This window comes from Pteropus alecto, unplaced genomic scaffold (genome assembly GCF_000325575.1).
Source record: "Pteropus alecto unplaced genomic scaffold, ASM32557v1 scaffold226, whole genome shotgun sequence".
Classification (NCBI taxonomy): Eukaryota; Metazoa; Chordata; class Mammalia; order Chiroptera; family Pteropodidae; genus Pteropus; species Pteropus alecto.
This window is the reverse complement of record NW_006440132.1, coordinates 6345603-6364684: the sequence shown is the minus strand read 5'-3', so window position 1 is coordinate 6364684 and position 19082 is coordinate 6345603. Positions and strand designations below refer to the sequence as shown.

The 19082-nt window shown below is 54.2% G+C and overlaps 1 protein-coding gene and 1 long non-coding RNA gene across 13 annotated transcripts in view; one reads left to right on the top strand and one right to left on the bottom strand.

Moving 5' to 3' along the window:
• Positions 1–19082, top strand: part of COL27A1 (collagen type XXVII alpha 1 chain) — a 131031-nt gene that overhangs the window by 76893 nt on the left and 35056 nt on the right. For all 12 annotated transcript variants that reach the window (XR_003047867.1, XR_003047868.1, XR_001517354.2 and 9 more), the window contains exons 25-34: positions 4271–4324; positions 5952–6005; positions 6294–6347; positions 10525–10578; positions 15797–15850; positions 16428–16472; positions 16556–16600; positions 16882–16935; positions 18022–18075; positions 18928–18981. Coding sequence is in view for 8 of the 12 variants with exons in the window: in XM_015593357.2 (XP_015448843.1) it covers positions 4271–4324; positions 5952–6005; positions 6294–6347; positions 10525–10578; positions 15797–15850; positions 16428–16472; positions 16556–16600; positions 16882–16935; positions 18022–18075; positions 18928–18981 (522 nt within the window). In the remaining 4 variants the exon portion in view is untranslated. The remainder of the gene's footprint in view (positions 1–4270; positions 4325–5951; positions 6006–6293; positions 6348–10524; positions 10579–15796; positions 15851–16427; positions 16473–16555; positions 16601–16881; positions 16936–18021; positions 18076–18927; positions 18982–19082) is intronic.
• On the bottom strand, positions 4340–10508 carry LOC107196036. The gene is made up of 4 exons (XR_003047869.1): positions 10044–10508; positions 8208–9621; positions 5226–5372; positions 4340–4917 (listed from the first exon to the last, which is right to left on the bottom strand). It is a non-coding gene; the product is annotated as an uncharacterized LOC107196036 (long non-coding RNA).

Here is a 19082-nt window from a genome sequence, read left to right as displayed (position 1 = left end):
GCCAGAGAAGCATAGCCACTTGCCAGGGTCTCTTGGTCAGGCATCCCTAAATTATAAAGAAAATGAAATGCAAACCAGTGGCTCTGGCTAGTAGGGAAGAAGCCAGGCCAAGATATGAGCAGGAGAGGAGGTTGCAAGTATTCATTAAAAAGGAAGTTTGAGGATCTCAACTTTTATTATCAAGGTCTAGGGCCTTGGCGCTGGAGAGAAGCAGCCCTGAGTGCTGGGTTGGTAGACAGGTGGGGAGGTAGCAGTCTCCTCCACCTCTTTAAAGAAGGACCTCAATCCCTGAACCCTGCAAGGGGCTGCCTCAGGCTGGAAGGAGGAATGATGCTGGGGATCCAGAAAAATTTGTCTCCACCGAAAATCGCCATCATTCGTGGCGTGAGAGTCACACACGTTGCTTCCTTACCAGGCCTGCAACATCTGTCGGGGGGAAGAAAGGAATTAAAGCAGGGGGAGGGCTGGATTTTTGAAAGCTTTCCAGTGTCATCCGAGCGCATTCTGTGGGAAGCCCGGGAGTTTGGAAGGGCTGCTGCGGCTTGGATATATTTCCTGATTGGAAAAAAAAAAAAGGCAATATGATCAGCAAATTTAATTTCATAGTTATGCTGATGGTCGAGCCCTCGGGAAATAGATACTCAGAATCCTAAAACGTTAGGATACTGAGGGTGCTTGGAAATCACTCTGTCCCAGGGTCCTAATCTTTTTTGTACCTTGGACCCCTTTGGGGGCTAGTGGAGCCCGTGGACCCCTTCTTAGAATATAGTGTTTAAATGCAGAAAATACAAAACAGAGGATTACGAAGGAAATTATGTCGAAATGCAGTTATGATAGTATGTTCAAATGTGATCTACTCACAAATATGCTTCTGTACTAATGCGTTAAATAATGAGCTCTAGCAGCATATCTAATACCTCCGTTTCAAAGTGGTAACAAGCCTTAATGATACATTTTGAAGTCTCTACAGCAATGACTGTAATGTGACATGTCAGTATCTGCGGCAGTTCCGAGTATTGTGGGTGTGTTGCCTACACTCATATTTGAGAGAAATGCTAAATTTCAATTAGAGGTTCATGAAAATAAAAGTTATTTTTCCCATTCAAGTTCATAGACCTTCTGAATTCCATCCATGTAGGCTTACAGGGACCCTACTTAAGAACCCCTGAATCCTAGTCCACCTTGGCAATCTGGGATTCATGGAGGAGAATGGGCTTGGCCAAGAAGGGTAGTGGCAAAGCTGGGGCCAGGAGGAGAGGGAAACCTGCCCGGAGCAGTCCCTGGACCACTTGGTCAGCAGACCTCCCAGCTTGGACCATAGAAGGAAAGAGAGACCTGTCTGAGCTGTGAGGCAGAGCTAGAGACCCATGGCTGCCACCAGGCACACTTTGGTGCCAGGCCAGCTGTTCCCTTGGCCTCCTCCTGACGTGGGAAGGGGCAGGCATTTCCTGTTCACAGTAGAATCAGAGGATCCCCGGGAAATTACAAGGACCTCCTTATAATCACAGTATCAGCTGTATTTTTGGGCATCTATTAGGTACCATGCTCTGTGCCAAAACACTTTCTACACCATCACCTGCAATTCCCTCAGCAACCCTAAGGTGGTAGGTATTATTACCCCATTTTGCAAATGAAGATATCAAGGCTCTGAGAAGTTAAGTCACTTGCCTAAGATCTCCCAGGCAGTAAAAAAACAGTCAGAGGCAAGGTTGACACTCAGGTCTGCTGGATTCCCAAGACCTGCCCAGAGGGAATGAAAAACCTTTTGGCCTCTTACTTTATAACAGCTAATTAGAGTGGCGCAGGCTTGCCAGGCCCTGTCCTAGGTGCTGGGAACACGAAGATGATTAGAAGGCATGTACCTTGCCTTTAAGAAGCTCTGTCCAGAGGGAAGCCAGGCATGTCAACACCTAATTCTGGGATGTTTAGTCCAACAGAGGACCCACAGCTGTCCTATTCTCAGTTGCCTTCCAGTGCCTAGCAGAACATCACATGAAAGATCGGAGGGAGGGAAAAAAAAAATCCCATAGCAGACAGCTGCCCTTTATCTGTAGACACTGAGAACCAGATCAGCCTCCTCCCCAAAATCAGGGACTTAAATCCTGCCTGCTCAGTGCCCGCTATAGGTGACAATGCTGCCTCCTCCCCCGTGCCCTCTCGCCAGCCCGAGAGGAGCCAGCCATGCCTGCGGCTGTCAGAGCGGCTGCTCCTCCCAGCCCGCCAGGTGGAAACCCTGGGACTCTGACATTGGCTTCCCCAGCCAGCCTCGGCTCCACCCACAGGACAGGCCTGCCAGGATGTTCCAGGACAGTGCCCTAGGAGGGTACCATTGGTGGGGGGTGGGGAACTGGGGTACTTGCTGTATGGCCCTTATTCATTAGGATCCTGTTTGGCTTCTTCTTTGAGGTTTATGACCCGCCTGCCTTCCAGGACCCAACAACTCATAAATTTAAAGCGGCTATGAAATTTCTGTTTCCCTGGGCCAGTTGGGCAGGGGCCTTTTAACAGAGCAGCTTTTATTCCCTTCACTCAGCATCCTCTAAATATCTGACTGCTCCCTCGTGGGTAGCTCAGGCCTCTGTCTTAACCCTGTGCCCTTTTAAAATAAATCGGAATGGGACGGGAGGCAACCCACATTTATTGAATGCCTACATGTGCCATGCGTTATCTCCAGAACTCAGAACAACCCTGGGAGGTAGGCAGGGACCTTTCTCTAAAGTCCCCCATTCTGCAGATGAAGCTCAGAGAGGCTCTGGGATTTGTTTGGGGTCCACAAACCTAAAAACTGAATGACGATGAGATATATAATAAAGTACCAGGTATAGGGATTTGCACCTAGTGAGTACCAGTCATTGTTAATTAATATTGCTATCATGTGAAAATGCTGATTTATTTATTTTTTCAAGTAAATTGTTGCAGAAGTCAAATACTAGGTTATTTTGTGACTTATTAGCCATGGTCTCATACCTTGTACCTCACACTCTCACCTCATACTTCAACCTTGAAAGGTTTCTGATCCCAGAGAATGAGTAATCCATCTTGCGTAATGATGGTGCCAGGTGCCAGGAAGATCTGTGCCCTGCTCACGACCACACGCTTTGGAGGCCCTGGGTGGACAGACAAGTGCATGAGCTTTAATGTCACACAGACCAGATTCGAAACCCCAGGCTGCAGCAGCAAGTCACACGCAGTCCTGCCCCGAGCTGCCACTTTGGGACTGACCCTGAGACCCACAAAACTAATGCTTTGGAACTCGGTGCCATTCTGTCACTCTAGTGGACAGGTTGGAGCTTCGCTGCCTGAGCACACAGTTCCTGATCTGTTTCTGATCAAGTTCAAGGTCACACTCCTGTCTGGATACAGTTTGGGGACAGGAAGAAGCCTTTATGCGACACACCCACTCATCCCTCAGTCTTTCCTAATTCTCCAAGAAACTCTTAGCTGCAAACCTGGGTTCTTGCAAAGGCATTTTGGCACCCCTGAACCACACAAGACCCCCTGTGCTCGAACACTCCGTAGCGGAGAAGAGCGTGGGGTCTGGATAAGGAATTGTCTGCCTTCCCGGGTGACTGCTCTAGGCTCTCTACCCTCTCCGTGCATGTGTTTGCCGGCTCAGGGCCTGCAGCCACCTAGAAGAAGCCTGGAACACAGAGGCAAGTTAGCACCCAGTGGAGTTAAAAAGAGCAACAGGGACTACAGTGTGTGTGTGTGTGTGTGTGTGTGTGCTCTTTCGGAAAGTAGAGGAAGCCTTTCACGAGACAGTAAAAAGGCCTCCACTTCCCAGATTTCAATCAGGTCTTTTGGCAGATGCTGTTCTGGTATTTCTATCCTGGCCAGCGGGTTTGTTTCTCTCTTTGAGACAGCCCCAGAGCCACGAAAGATGGGGACAGATTTCTCACAGGCAGGCCTCTTCCCGGCACGGCTGAAGGGCCTCCCCGCAACCACCACTCTCTAACGTGGCCACCTCCCAGCCTGCTTCTGGTGCGGGAAGAATGTGTGGCGCTCCCAGGGATGCTGGCAGCGGCCCCACGGCTTGGCTCCGAAATCAGAACCATCTGGTGGGGTGGGGGAAGGCAGGACGGTGCCGGGGGAGAGGCAGCTCTCCTCAGCGGCAGCCCCTCGCTGGCTGGAATACCAGGCACAGGCCGGGGGATCCGGAAGATGAGCTCCAGGGGAAAGAAACTGCAGGGAAAATGCCTTTGAAATTCAGTCCATCTCTGAATTCACGTTGCTTCCTCCTTTCTGTTGCTTTCCGAAATGTTTCTTACAGGGACTTCTTGGATTCATTGGTCTGGTTGGGGAGCCAGGAATCGTGGGAGAAAAGGTAAGTGGTGTCGAAGGGAATGTACAAACAAATAGAGCTTATGTTTTGCAGTTTTAAAAAGATGAGGGGGCCCGTTGACCTGGGGGTTTCAGACCTCTTTCTCGCGGCCTCTCCTTGCTGCCCTTGCACCTAGTCCCTTAAAGAGCCCTTGTCCCCTTTCCCAGCAACCTCAGGCGCAGTTAGACTTCTGTGTGATGACCGGCTGACGCACGTCATCTAGGGCCCTCGTGGCTGCACGGGGTGGGCAATGGAAGGGAGGGAAAGATTCATGTTTTTAAAAAAGAAGTACATTTCTCTTGGGGGAGCCGATGTTATTCCCATCCGATAGCTGGAGAAACTGAGGTCCAGAGAGAGGAAGACTCTACCCTCGTTTGACCCCACCGGCTTTCCAGGCTCATCCCGTGCCACCCGCCTCATCACTCCCCGTGTCCCAGACCCTCTGGCCACCGCCTTTTTCTCCTTTGTCTCTGCTTTCCCCGCTTCCTCCTCTTCCTCCTCTTCTTTCTTGTTAATGTAATTATTATTTTGAAGAAATTATATACTCACGAGAAGTTGCAAAAATTAGTACAGGAAAGTCCAGCGTGCCCTGTGCCCTGTGGGGACACCTTGCATCACTATAGAGCAATATCAGAGCCAACTCGTCCTTCTCTTATAGTTCAAATGTTTCACGTCCCTCCTCGCCTACGGACCATTGCCCATGCCGTTCCCCTGGCCAGGTAGACTCTTCCCACTCCCGCCCCCTCCACCCACTCTGCTTAGATGACTCTTAACTCTCCTTCAGCTCTCAGGTCAAGCTAGACTTCCTGAGGGATACCCTGCCCACCACACCCCTGCACCCAGGTAGGTCAAGTCCTCTGTTGAAACGCCTTAGCTCTGAGACCTACTCCCGTGCTACACTTACCCTCGTCCGCCTCCATTCTGGTGATTTGCATCCATCTGCTCGCGACACTCTGGGTGTCTCTCTCCATGTGAGCAGGGTCTGTCTGTTTCTACTCACTATCGTATCTTCTGGGTCTAGCATAGTAGACGCTCAATAAATGTTTGCTGGCTGGGTAGATACAAGAAACAGGGCGTCACAAAAACAGAGCCAGGATTCAAACCCAGAGCCCCTGCCTTCCAGTTGTAGCTCCATCTGCTATACCCGCCATCTCTGCCCGGTCTTTCTGGCTGGGTCAAGTGGAATGAGTTATAGCTCTGATTCTCCGGTATCTCATCAAGGTTCAGGCAGGGGTGGGTAGAGTGAAAGAAATATCTTCTATTGCCATTTCTGCCTCAGCATGCCCAGCTAAGGGATGCCAGGCCTAATGGGGACCACATGACGTGAGCCCAGATCGAAAGGGACATGTAATTAGTGTGTTCTTCACCAAGACCATCTTCCCCATGGGAAGCCCACTGCCTGGCATGCTGCAGGGGAACTGAGGCTTCCCAGGATTTGCCGGGGTCTTGGTTTCTGCTGAGTGAAATTCCAGGACCCTCCCCTTCCCCTGTCGCCACCCTGGGGGACATGGTCATGAGCGAGGCAGGGACTCTAGACCTTAGGCACGTACCTCTGGCAGGCCCTCTGCACCTGCCCCTCACAGGACCATCTCACAGCCATAACCTCTCTGAATTGCTGTCTCCACCACAGGGTGACCGGGGCGTGATGGGACCCCCAGGTGCACCTGGACCCAAGGGATCAATGGTAAGGAGCGAGTCTGCATCCCTTCACCTCTCCTGTTACAGCCGTGGTGACAGCTCTCTTCTCCTGAGCCTGCCTCTGCCTCTGCCTCTGCCTCTGCCTCTGCCTCTGCCTCTGCCTCTGCCTCTGCCTCTGCCTCTGCCTCCCCCAGGTGTTCAGAATGATCTGCTCCTTCTCCCTCCAGAGACCTGGCTGCTGCCCCTGGGCCAGGGCTGAGCTGGCCGAGGTAGAACTGAAGGAGGAAGAGGCACCTTCCACCACTGATTCCTTCTTTTTCTTCTCTCTGAGTAGGGTCATCCTGGAACTCCAGGTGGCGTTGGGAACCCCGGAGAGCCTGGACCCCCGGTAAGCAAAGCCTTCATGTTTTGAGCTCAAATCCACTGTCAAGGAAGGGTGAGGTAGGTGTCCATGCCTCAGAGTCAGATAGACCGAGTTTCAAATCCCAGCTCTACTACTTGAGCTATATTGCCAGGGCAGATGTCTGAGCCTAAAGTTTGCTCATCTGAGAAATAGAGAAAATAATTGTGCTCGTGACAATGTGACTGTACGGATTAAACGACACCGTGAGGCTGATGTTCATTACATAGTGATATTCATTAGACGGGAGCATCTTGGCTATTAGTGCCATCATGGCTTTGTTCATTCATTAAGGAAACACTGTGTGAGATGTGCCTGAGGCTGCTCCAGCAGCCGAAGGTGCTGCCCTCACAAGGCAGAAAGCTGTCCCTGCCCTTTAGGGACTTACATTCCAGTGTGGGGGGAGAGAGAGGACCTGATAAATAAATAACGCCTGCTATGGAGCAAGTGGAGAGGAAGATGGAAAACACGGGGCAAATGGGCTGAGGGTCAGAGCTGAGGGCACAGGGTGCTGGACTTAGTGTAATGACTGAGGAATCTGGGGTATTCCTGCGGATCCCAACGCAGGGAGGAGGGGAACAGGAATGAGGGCTTGGGGGAGGGTTGTGGCCAGGAGCACCCAGATCCAGGGGCCTCTTCCGCTGCCCTGAGGGAGATGTGGGAGGTGAGAAGGAGTCTTTCATTCAGAGCATGGGGAGCTCCTGCTCCCTCTGCCTCTGCTGATGGAGGACATGGAGGCTGGGACGGCACTCACATCGGCTGAGGCCAGACCCAGGGCAGGGAGCACACTCTGGGAGGTGGAGGGGTGGGCTTCAGGCAGGTGGAAAGGGTGCTGGGGGAGGGGGACCAGCCCAGGCAAGATCCCAGGTCGAGGCTGGGGAATGATGAGTTCAGGCTTCTCAGGTCCCTCCAAAGACTAGACTGAGGAGTTCCCTGGGCTCTGGTGAAGGAGGGCACGGGAGCCGTTGATGGTTTGAACCTAAGGGAGGTATACGCACAGCAGTTTTCTGCACCAATTAGGGAAGCAAGGCCGAGTCAGTTTTCAAATGTTTCCTTACACCTTCTGTGCTCTGGGCCTAGGCTCAGTCCCGGAAATACAAACATGGTAAGAAATCAGTCTGCTCTTAAGATTCTCACTGTCTGTGGGGGTGCCAAGTATAAATGTCCTCTCACCCATTAACAGACTTTTACTGAGCACCTACTATGTGTCAGGCAGTGCTAGGTGCTGGGGAGAGGCTAGCCCAGGGGCAAGTAGCCTGGACACAAGTAACCATCATCCAAAGACAGAGGTGCTAGGCACCAGAGGTCTCTGTCTACCCCTCACCCCCAATTCTTTTTGATCAGGTAGAAAACTCAGTGCAGAGTTGGGATCAGAAGACAGCACCGTGGGCCCCCAATAGCATGGTTTTTCCCAGGTTCATGAGGAGGAAGAAAAGCCAAATCTGGCCTGCGGCTGGAGGGGCTGGATTCCAAGCTGGTTGGTGGGCTGAGGCACCCAGCTTGGAATCCAAAAGTCCCAGCCACCCAACCCTAAGGCTGCTGTCCCACCCCTTCCCCCGCATTCATGGGACCTAAGTACCAGATGCTCCTGGAGGTGAAGCGATTGGAGCCTGTCAGCGTGGGAGGTGCCCAGGGCAGGGCCCGAGCCTGCGTACAAGGATGCTAGGGTCCATCATCAAACTCTAGCTCCTGCGCCCCTGGACCTCAGCCTCCCTGGGCCTCAGTCTCCCTATCTGTCCAGTGGGAAGAGGAAAGCCCAGAAAGGAGTTACTGGGACAAAATGGAAAGCCAGTGGGGGGTGGGACACAATGGGGATGTCTAGGCCAGCGCCTTTTCTGAATTCCCTACCTCTGTGGTCCCACTGACACGCTCCATCCCGTTTCCTCGATGCTTCCATCTGTTCCGTGGGTTGGCTCAGGCTGAGTGAAATCGGACAGACAGGGCCACTTTCAGATCCCAAGGTTGCCATCGCCCCTTCACTGCTGCAGTATGGGACCGGTCCCTTGGTTCTCTTGGGGTTCCTCTGCAGCTGGCTGCACCTAGTGCCGCTGGGGAAACAGGAGAATAAGGAGGTCCAGAAAAGCGACTGAAGAATCAGACACATGTGAGTCAAGTCCTGACGCCCCCACCTACTTAGCTGTGTGATTGTTGGCGACACTCATAGCTTCCGTGAGCCTCAGTTTCCCCATCTGTATGCCAGTGTAATACTACCTTCATTACGCAGTCGTTGTGAGACATAAATGATGTAGTGCATGATGTCATGCTTAGCAAACTACCTGCATATGCTAAGTACTTAATGAATGGTAAGAGTAATAATAATTACTATTACTGTTTGTTAGATACATTAATTACCACTAGTATCAGTAGGCCTATTACTATTAAAGCAACATTTCTGACAATGCTGTTCACATTGGAATGGCATTTCCCACTTCTCCAATCATTTTAACATCCACGTTCTCCTACAGCCCCGTGGTCAGCCAAGATTACTATCTTTATGATTTGGGAGAGCGGGGATAGTCAGGTCCTGGGACGTCCAGTCTCTGGCCTCCTCCGTCTTTGAGGGAGCTTGTAGTTACCCTTTGCCGAAGACCTGCCGGGTCATTTTGTCTTCCCAGCAGCTCTAGGAGGCAGGGACTCTTCTCGTCCGCATTTTATAGATGATTAAACTGAGGTCCAAAGAGTTTAAGTCACTTGCCAAAGGTCACAGAATTAGTAAATGGCAGAACTGGGATTTGAACCTAGGTCTCTGGTGGAACAGTTGGCTCATTCAAGCACTCCACTCTCCTGCCTCTAAGTCAAGACTTGGCTCCTGAAATCTCCCAGTGACGCATCGCATACCTTCTGCAGTCTGAAATCCCTCTATAAAATGGTCCTTGCTCACCCAATCCTCGTGTTCTCCACCATCCAGGAGGCAGATCTGCCTGTTTATTGCGCTGAGCCTGGCCCACACCCTGCTTGCTCTGCGGACCAGGGGTCAGGTTGGGACCCAGCCCTTCAAATCAGCCTTGGGCAGCAGGAGTCTGAGGGTCCACGCCCCTCCAGGCCATAGGGAGAGGGAAAGGGCAGCAGCAGTTTTTCCTGAGGCCTCAAACAGAGCTGGGCCTCTCCTTGGTATTCAGAGGAGGCTGAGGCCACTTCTTCCTTGTAAAATTAGCACGCCTGATCTGAGACTGGCCACTGAGCTGGGAGGCTCCTGCAGCTGTTGAAGGGGTCCTGGCCACAGCCATAGGGCGCAGGCACTGCTTGCTGCGTATAGCTGGGGCTAGAACCCAAGAGAGGAGTTAGGCAGTGAGATGATGGCCTGCTCCCTCTCTTCACCTTCTTTCTCTCCCTTCCCACCTTCTGTCCTCTTCCGTTGTTCTCATATTCATTGTTCCTTCAACAGATCTCTAAATCTCTGTCACAGGCCTAGGCTGGACCAGGTGCTGAGAATTCAAGGAACAAAGCCAGCCCGGTGTTTCCTTTCCCTCCTTCCCTGTCTCTCTCTTGTGCCTCTTGTCATTCCTCTGTCACACTGAGATAACTGGGCTTCTTCCCTGGGCCTGGCCTGTTCCCTCCTCTTTGCCCCCATCCCAGGGCTGTATCGCCAGCCTCTCCCCACCACCCTCAGCCCCCCTTCTTCAGGCAAGCTTCCTCTTCCCCTCCCTCACCTTGGGGCTGTGGTCTAGTCCTTCCCCCTCTTACCTCATGGCTCCTTCTAGACTGCTTTCAGGTAGCTTTCAAGGTGATACTTGGGGTCAGGGTGCGGGGGCAGGACTTCAGCTTCCATATTCTCTTTGCTGATGGGGGAGAAAAGAGGAAATGGGAATTTGAAGAGACCTCTTGTCAGGAATGTCACGTATCTTCTGATTGTTGATTTTGAGATAAAGAAGGAAATGACTCACCCAGGGAGGCCTCTCCCCACTCCCCATTCCTAGGAAGGGTTGAGGATGCCTCTGCCCCCATCAGTGGTTCCCAGGGCACACTTGTGTTCATGGTTGCAGCTTATCCTCTGCTTCTCCTAGTGGGACCAGTTTTCCTACTGGGCCAAGTGGTTCAATGTAGAGGCTGCTGAGCCCAGGCAGGGCCTGCTCCTGAGGCCAAGCGTTGCCCCCTTGCTCCGAGCCCTCGCTGCTGCACTCACACCCTAAAAGAGGGCTTCTCCAAACTCTTTCTCCTCCCGCAGGGTCCTCCAGGATCTCGAGGCCCACCAGGCATGAGGGGAGCAAAGGGACGCCGGGTAAGTGGGGCCTAGCCCCTGGGGGCTAACACTGGCGGGGATCACAGGCTGCAGAGACCGCCTCCTGTACCTTGCCCCCTGCCCAGCGCCGAGATCCTTGACTTTCACAGCACCAGCAGGGTTCCAGGCTTACCGTGGGAAACCCACCCATCTTTTCCAGCCCACTTCTGAGCACCAGGCCTTGCCATCCAGTGGGCACAGATGGGCTCGTTGGTACCAGTGCTTTGTCTATTCATTCGTTTGTTCATTCGTTCAGCCACCTTTTATTTAACACCTATTATGTGTCAGCCACTGTTGGAGGCTTTGTAGATATACCACAGAGAATAGGACAGCCATGACTCCTGCCTGACCTATGGCTCAATCAAGTTGGTCACACAGACAGTACAGGGTCATTAGCACATTGATGGTGGAAGCACCTCACCTGGACAGTTTACCAGGGAAGGTGTCAGGAAGAAGGCAATGCTTGAGCTGATGCCAGGTCCCAGGCAGAGGAAAAGCCCCAAGGTGAGAGAAGCCGTGGCATGTTTAGGGATCCCCACTGGTTCAACAGAGGGACAGGTGTGTACGGGGTGGGGGGGATGGGGGGGACTGAAACCAAGAATTAGCAGGTTCCAAGCCAAGCAGGGCCTCAAATACCACAGCTAGGCCCATGAGCTATGTTCCAAAGAAACTGGGAGTCATTGAGAATTTTAAGCAAAGGCCGGCCTGAGCACAGGGGCCAGAAGTAATCACTCATACTTTCTATGTGTCAGACACTGTCCTATCACATATATTAACTTATTTAATCCTCAGCACTAATCTACAAATAGATGCTATTCTTATTTCCATTTTACGGGCAAAGAAACTAAGGCACAGAGAGGTTAAGTCACTTGTCTCAGGTTGCACAGCTAGGAAGTGGCAGAGCTGGGATTTGAATCCAGGGAATCTGCCTCTTTTGCATACCGAATGCAGCCTTATTGTCAATCATGCAGGGAGGACTGATGGAGTGGTTTCTTACCCCCAAGTAGTGTATAGGTCCTGGGCCCTGCAGCCTTGTAAAAAGGAAACGAGATGGCACAGGTCATGCAGTCAGTCCAGACCCGATATCCAAACGCCGTACAGGGATTTGGGATAATTATGCTCCTCCTGGCTGAATTTCAAGTGGTTTTAAATTTTCCCCTGAACCAGATGTCCGGAGCGGTCGGCCTGGGAAAAAGGAGATTAAGAGGCATTCCTCTGACTCAGCTGGGCCCCTCCCAGAGTCATGCCCTGGGTCTCTGCAAGTGGACTAGGCCCATTGACAGCCAGATTCCACCTTGACCCTGAGCACATTTCCTCCTGCCCCCAGAAGCCAGATTAGCTGCAGGGTGAGCCGCACTGGCCCAGGCTCTGCTTCCCCCTCCAGATGTGAGGCTCGGGCCCCCCCTCATCTCACTGGGCTCTCCCTAGACGTCTCCACAACCCCTTCCCAGCAGCGGCTGGAAGAATGCATCTTCTGCTTGAGGAAACCCAGGCTCCCAACCACATCAAAGTTCCTGGGGCTGAGAGGGAAGCTTCAGGAACACAAGCCCCTCCCCTAGCTAGGTTTGGCAGGAATTCAAAACCTGTGGGATCTGGCCCCTGAGTCCTCTACCTAACAGGCTACCTTAGGCCACTTTACAGAAGGGGTAGCTGAGAATGGTGGGGGAACCCAGAGAGCCATTCATTGTGTTGCTAAAAAGCTCAGTTCTGGGCAGCCCCTAGCCCCGATCCCACCCCGGCCATTCCTGGCTCGCTCTGTGGCCTTATTGCTCTCTGGGCCATAGTTTCCCCACGTGTGCCATGGGGAATGGGCGGCCTGCTTTTCTGCCCATGTACAGATGGGCCCTGCTGCCCACTCTACCCCAACTCTCCGACTTCCCGGCTCTGGGATACATGAGCACTAAGGGGTCAAGGCCCTCTGCTCTTGGTAGAGCTGCTGACAGGGTCTGGGTCCATGGGCCCCAGGTGGAAGAGTGCGGTGCTCTGAGTCAGACAGGTATAGGAGTAAGTCTCAGCCTTCCTGATTACCAGCTCTGGGATCTCACTCCAGCTTCTTAACCTCCCTAAGGCTTGGTGGGTGACACAGAAAGAAGTTGTAAAGATCCAGAATTTGAACCCAAGTCAGCTGGATGCCCAGTTTTTCACCTCTACCTACCAGCCACTGTTTATCAGAGAGAGAGCGAGCTCCCCATCGTGGTGGGTGTGCAGGTCAGGGCCTACAGGAGACTGCCAGGAAGTCTGCGTGCTGGGGCAGGGTATTGGGGAAGACAGAGACTCCACTTTCCCTCCACTGTCCGCTTCGAGGGAGTCGGGAAGATTCTGAGATTCAAGTGCCTAACACTGGACTACGCTCCTGTGAGTGGGGCTTAGAGCTCAGCAGACCTGGCCTTGAACCCTGACTTCTCCTCTTTGAGCCTCTGCTTCTTCCTGTAAAATGGGTCAACAACAGAATCAGCCATGGGGATTAAATCCCTTCACCTGTGCCTCACACCAGGTCAGCGCTTGATAGGCAGCAGTGCGTAGGATGTGCTTGGCATGGGCTCATTCCCTCTCCATCATCCGTCCCCTTTTCACAATAGCTGCGATTGGCCAGATTTTCTGTCCCCGGCAGAGGCTCCTCCCCACCAAGCCTCAGCTGTGACTGGGGAGTGGCTCCAAGACAACAGACATGTGGCTCTGTTAAAAACCCAGGCCTGCATCCAGTGGGATGGGTCAGCCTGTGTTCATTTGGGGAAGAGGGGCCAGGACTGGGGGACCTGGAGGACACAGGACAAGCTGCAGAGTGGACCAGAGCAAGGGTGTGTGTGTGTGTGTGCCGGCCCTCGCTCCTCTCCCTGCATGGTGCAGCTGGGGAGGGAGGGCGGCCGAGGCCCCATTGCCACCTCCTTCCTCCAGACAGCAAAGCTTGGCCCTATTTCTCCCAAGCCAGCCCCAGTTTCCTGAACTCTGGTGATCCCAAGGGACAGCAGAGTCCCCCGCCCCCTCAGGCAACTGGTGTCTTGTCCAACACCCTGCCCAGTGCAGAGGCTTCCTGGCAGGCTTTTCTAGGTCCTGACCTGCACACCTGCTGTGTTGAGGAGCTCACTCTCATACAGATAAACAGTGACAGGTACTGGTGGTAAAAAATCGGCATCTGGCTGATTTGGATTCAAATTCTGGCTCCTCCACTTATTAGCCATGTGACCACAGGCTATTTCCTTATTTGAGAAATGATGATAATAGCTTTCACTATTGTTGCTGCTACTGTTGCTATTGTTTTGTTGTTACTCTTATTATATAGATCATATAACCTTTCCCCAAGAAAGGCTTTGATTCCTAGAATAAACAGGGTGCTGTGTGATTCCAGCCAAGCCCTTGACATCTCTGGGCCTCTACACCTCTCTCACAGCTCTCCTTATCCAGGGAACTTTATGCCTCAGCTAGAGACAGAGGCCAGTGGCCAGAAGCCATCTCTCAGAAAGGCCCAGGTGCTCACCCATCAGCTCAACCTCTGTCCTGGTCCCATGATCCAGGATGTCCCCACCCTAATCTGTCTTCCTCTCCATCAGGCCCCCATCCATGAATCAGAGGTGTTAAGTCTAACACATGGTCTGACAGCATCCGCCTGAAACTGAGGCCCAGAGAGGGAAAGGGACTTTCCTTGGGTCACACAGCAAGCTGGCAGCGAAACCAGAACTTGCACCCACACCCTCTAATCAAACTCCATCTAGAACCTGTGAAAACTCTCAGCTGGCTCTACATAGCATGATATAAACTGCTTATTCTGAAGAAGGAACTGAGTCCAGATTCGCTGAGCCATCCCTTTGTCCCCACCCTTGGGAGGACCGCAGCCTCCTCTGGCAAAGCCACGTTTTATTAAGCGCTTACCATATAGGTCAGGTTCTGAGCTGCCCGTGGGTATTATTTCCTGCCTTGAGGCCGAGATTTCTCATCCCCATTTCTGAGATGAGACAAGTGAGGCTCAGTGAGGAGCAGTCACGTGTCCCTGGGGCACAACATTTCCTGAGCACCACGGTGCCTGGTGCTGGACTCCACTGGGCTCCAGGCCTGGAGACGCTGGGAACAGACGCCCAGCTGAACTGCTGGCTGTAGCCCCTTGGTCTCCAGTCTTCATTTCTTTAATCAGTGAGGCACTATTTAAGGCTATAGTGTGGACTTGAAGCATCCAGAGTCCCAGGCAGCTGATAAGAGGAATTCCCACTTTTATGCCTCGATTATTAATAAGTGATTTTTCCTTGTTGTTTTCACATCCCTCATCCTCCCTCCACTCAGGCACGTCCCTGGCCCCATTTTGTCGCCTTGCTCCTGGGCCGGGTGGGCCAGCCTCCGTCAAGGGATCCTCTTTGTCTCCACAACACAGCACCTCTGACCCCTACAGACCAGACTGTTCTCCTTTTCCAGGGGACCCTATCCACCCCACGGAGGGGAAACATGGGCCGGTGGGGAGAGCCCTGGAGGGCAGACCAGCTGCTAATGTGCTAAGACACCTTAGACGAGTCACTGCCCTTGCCTTGGCCCCAGTGTTGCCACCTGTGCAGTGGGGGGAGGGGGGATTCCATCTGCCCCGGGGGCCTCCCAGCTTTCAAAAGATCAAGAAGCCTGTCTCGAGGGTCAGACCTGAGCCCAGAACTCCAGGGAACAGCTGCCTGACCCCTGGCCTGTTCCTGCCCGCTCCTGGCTTGAGCTAGGCCGGATTGGCTTGCACGCCAGGCTGGAGAGGGGCCTGTTCCACACATCTGGCCACATGTGGATCCTCCCCAGGTCCTGCTCTGTCAGTTTCTCCAAGGGCTGTGCTCCATACAACTGTTTCTGCCCAAATGTGCTCTGGAAAGAACATGCAACAGGAAAGTCTGCAGACCTGGCTGCGGCCATGTGTCTCTCTGCTCTGGCCCTCAGTCTCCACGCCTGTGAAATGGGTTGGCCGGCTGATCCCCAAGGTCTCTCTAAATGGGTTTAGATGCACCACCAGCCCCATTCCGGAATGGCAGGGCCTCTAGCCGTGTCCACCCTTGCGAGCCCTCTGCAGAGCCATCACTGCAGGCACATTGCACAGGGGCGACCCACCTCGGGGTGGGAATTCATGGGAAGTAGGAGGAGGAAGGGAGCCCTGGGCTCATACAGGGACAGGCCCAAGGCTCTGGGCAGCCCTGTCCTCCTGGTTCCCAGCCCGAGGGAGACCCCTGCTGTCCACTGTGCTAGTCCCTTTTTCCTGTTCCAGGGCCCCCGAGGACCAGATGGACCAGCTGGGGAGCAGGGGTCCCGGGGCCTGAAGGTATGGATCGCCGTGACTTGTCCTTTCTGTCACCTCCCGTGCTGGGTCAGGCATCCAGGAAGCAGGGCTCACCCCTCCTCCGCAGGACGCCCCCTCGAAGACGGTCACGAGTCTCCGAAAGGCTGTAGGGTAGTTCCTGAGAGCTCATGGGGCCACCCCTTCTGGCCTCCCCTCTACCTGCAAGCCCCGAGCATGGGGCTGGGGAAGGGAGAAAGAGCTTTGAGACAGAGTGAAAGTAAGAGAAAGCATGTGAATGAGAAAGAGCATGGAAGCCTGAGAGTGGGGAAGAGGCCTCTGGCCCGTCACTGGGACTCCCAAACTCCTCCAGGGACCCTGAGGGCCGAGGCGCTCCTGTTTCCATCAGGGGCACGGGGTCCTTGGTTTTCCACCCAGAGCGCCCGGTGATGATGGCGAGCCACTCCCTCTGCTGGGCCTTCGTTTTCCCACCTGCACACTGGAGGAGGGGTGGATGCTGTGATCCCGTGGTTCCTCGTCTCTCCCATGGGACATGGGCCCCCTTTCCTTGAAGGGGCCTCCCAAGTACCCGGCCCACCTCAGAGTGCTTTGCTTCCTGCAGGGCCCTCCAGGACCACAGGGCAGACCCGGCCAGCCTGGGCAGCAGGTACGTCAGGCCACGGCTGCCAGCCCCCCGCCCGCTCCCTGCCTTGTGGCACGTGCCTCTAATGAACCCAAATGTGCTTCCAGGGTGTGGCTGGCGAGCGAGGGCACTCGGGCACACGAGGCTTTCCCGTAAGTAGCCCTGGTTCTTAAACTTCCGTGGGGCCACGTGGGGGAGATAAGAGCCCTTTTAGCCCAATTCCCATCCTGCTGTGGAAACCCCAAAGGTTCCGGCTGCCCACTCCCTTTGCTGAAGACCCTCCAGCACGTCTCTTCCCCTGGGACTCAGTCTTCCCGTCAGAGGATGGGGGTAGGACCCTCATATGCTATGATGGCTTGACTGAGGCCCAGGGGACAGGACAGGCGGTGGGGAGGAGACCATGGAGGGACTAAGGTCACCTTTGTCTCTGCAGGGCATCCCGGGTCCTTCCGGCCCGCCAGGCACCAAGGGCCTCCCAGGAGAACCGGTAAGTGCCTTTTCCCTCCTCCCTCTTTGCCTCGTTGTCCTGGCAGGCTGGTCTCAGATAGGCCGCCCACCTCGGGGTGTGGGCCGGGGCGTCACACAAGGAGAGAGGCTGGAGAGCGACTATGCTGGGGCTGATGGGACAGGCTGTGGAGGGTGCAGCGAGCCCTGGCAGGGGAGCTCTGGAGCTCCGGCTTGAGTCTAAGTATTCTTGCCCTCCGGCCTCAGTTTTCTGGCCGGTAAAATGGGAATAATGGCCCCACCTTGATATCCTTGAAGAGTAAATGAGAAAGTGTTTAGCGTGCTTGGTGCGGTGAAAAGTGGAGGGAGAAGTGTTGGAGGAAGGGAGGGAGGGAAGATGAGAGTAAATTAATAAGCCGACTGGGAACGGCAGAGCCCAGCATGGCTGGAGGAGAGAGAGCCGGACATGGAGTCGGGGAGGGCGGGAGGAGGCCCTGCTTTGGAGAGAGCTTTATCCCAAGGGCAACAGGAGCCACTGAGGGGTTCAAAACAGAGGGACCCTTTAGAAACTTGAATCTGGGGGACAGCCCAAGTATCCGGGAGACCCGTGAGGAGGCTGTGGAGTGGCGCTGCTGGAGATGGAGAGGAGAGGCCAGTCTCTAGGGACTCCGGAGGAGGCGTCCCCAGCGGGACCAGGGGGAGTGCCGGAGGCTCCTGCCTGCTGGGCCGTGCAGCTCCACATCTTCAGGCCCAGCAGATGCCCCTTAGAAGAGTGGCTTGATGTGGGGTGGGGGCAGGGTTTCCAGGGGTGGATCCACAGTGGAGGGGCATCTTGGCAGAGGGAACAGACTGAGCAAAGCTGCCGAGCTGGAAGGTTTCTGAGCAGGGGAGGACCCTGCTTGGTGTTCGGTAGGTGAATAGGAACGCGTGCAGATGGATTGGAGAGGATGTGCTGGAGACACCAGGACCCTCGGCATGGCCGGGTTGGGGGTGCGGGCTGCAGAGTCCCAGGATTTGTAGGTGATTGCCCTCACCTACCCCTCTGGATGCATTATCAAGTCTCAGATCTCAGACCAAGAAGGTCCAGGCTGTCTTCTCCCAACTGTCTGTGTGTCTGTCTGTCTTCTAGGGCCCCCAGGGACCCCAGGGACCAATTGGCCCTCCAGGAGAAATGGGACCCAACGTAAGTGCTGAGGGACGCTTGTTTGTCCCATGATGCTGCTGGGAAGGTATCAGCCCCTCTTAGCTGGCTTCATTAGGGGGTCCCTGTCATGCCCTGGGCAGGTGGTCGTGTCTTGTGCTGCAGACAGAAGGGTAGGCACCTGGCAGAGAGGATAGATGTACCCTAATAACATAGGGCGAGGAGCTGGGCTCCCTGTCCCAGTGACAGTAGGTGGAATGCAGGGATGCCAGGACCTTAAGGAGAGTTGACAGTGTCTCGTTTTTGGCACCAGGGAAAGCAGCAATGCCCCTGCCCCCACCCTGCTGGGCCTTCAACCCAGCCCAGGTGTGACTGCAGAACCTGACCTCTTACGGTCATGTATTGAGGAGCTTGGAAGGGCCCTCAGATACCCCTGCGTTATCCAGAGGAGAAAACCGAGTCCCAGGGTTTATGCAAGGGCTGCAGCCATGGCGATGGTGATAACTCAGGACCCCTTCCTGCCATTGTCCTCCTGGCCCGGCCGCAAAGAAAAGGGCTGGAATCACTCAGCCCTGAACACAGCATCCACTGGCTTCCTCCCCTGGCCTTATGTGAATCACGAAATTTTCCTCTTCATGCTTGCCAAGGGGCTCCTAATGTGGTAAACCACACTCGTGGGGAGGAGGGAGAAAGCTCCAGCAGCCTCTACGGAGACCCAAGGCTCAGCAGCCTGGGCCCAATTACCCACCTTCCCCTCATCTCAGCTCCAAGCTCCAAGACAGCTCTGTGTCTCTCATGCAGTGTGACCTTGGGTACATCCCTTGTCCTCTCTGAGCCTGCCCTTACATTCAGGGGCCAGCCTCTGGTCCAGGGACCAATAGCGTTTTCTTACAGGGGCCGCCGGGTGCAGTGGGAGAACCGGGCCTTCCTGGGGAAGCCGGGATGAAGGTAAGGTGGGATGAAGGAAGAGCAAAATGACTTGCTGAAAGCAGCTCCCAGCTGGCGGCCACGTCCGCCCCCACCCTCCCGCCCCTCTGCGCCCGGACAAG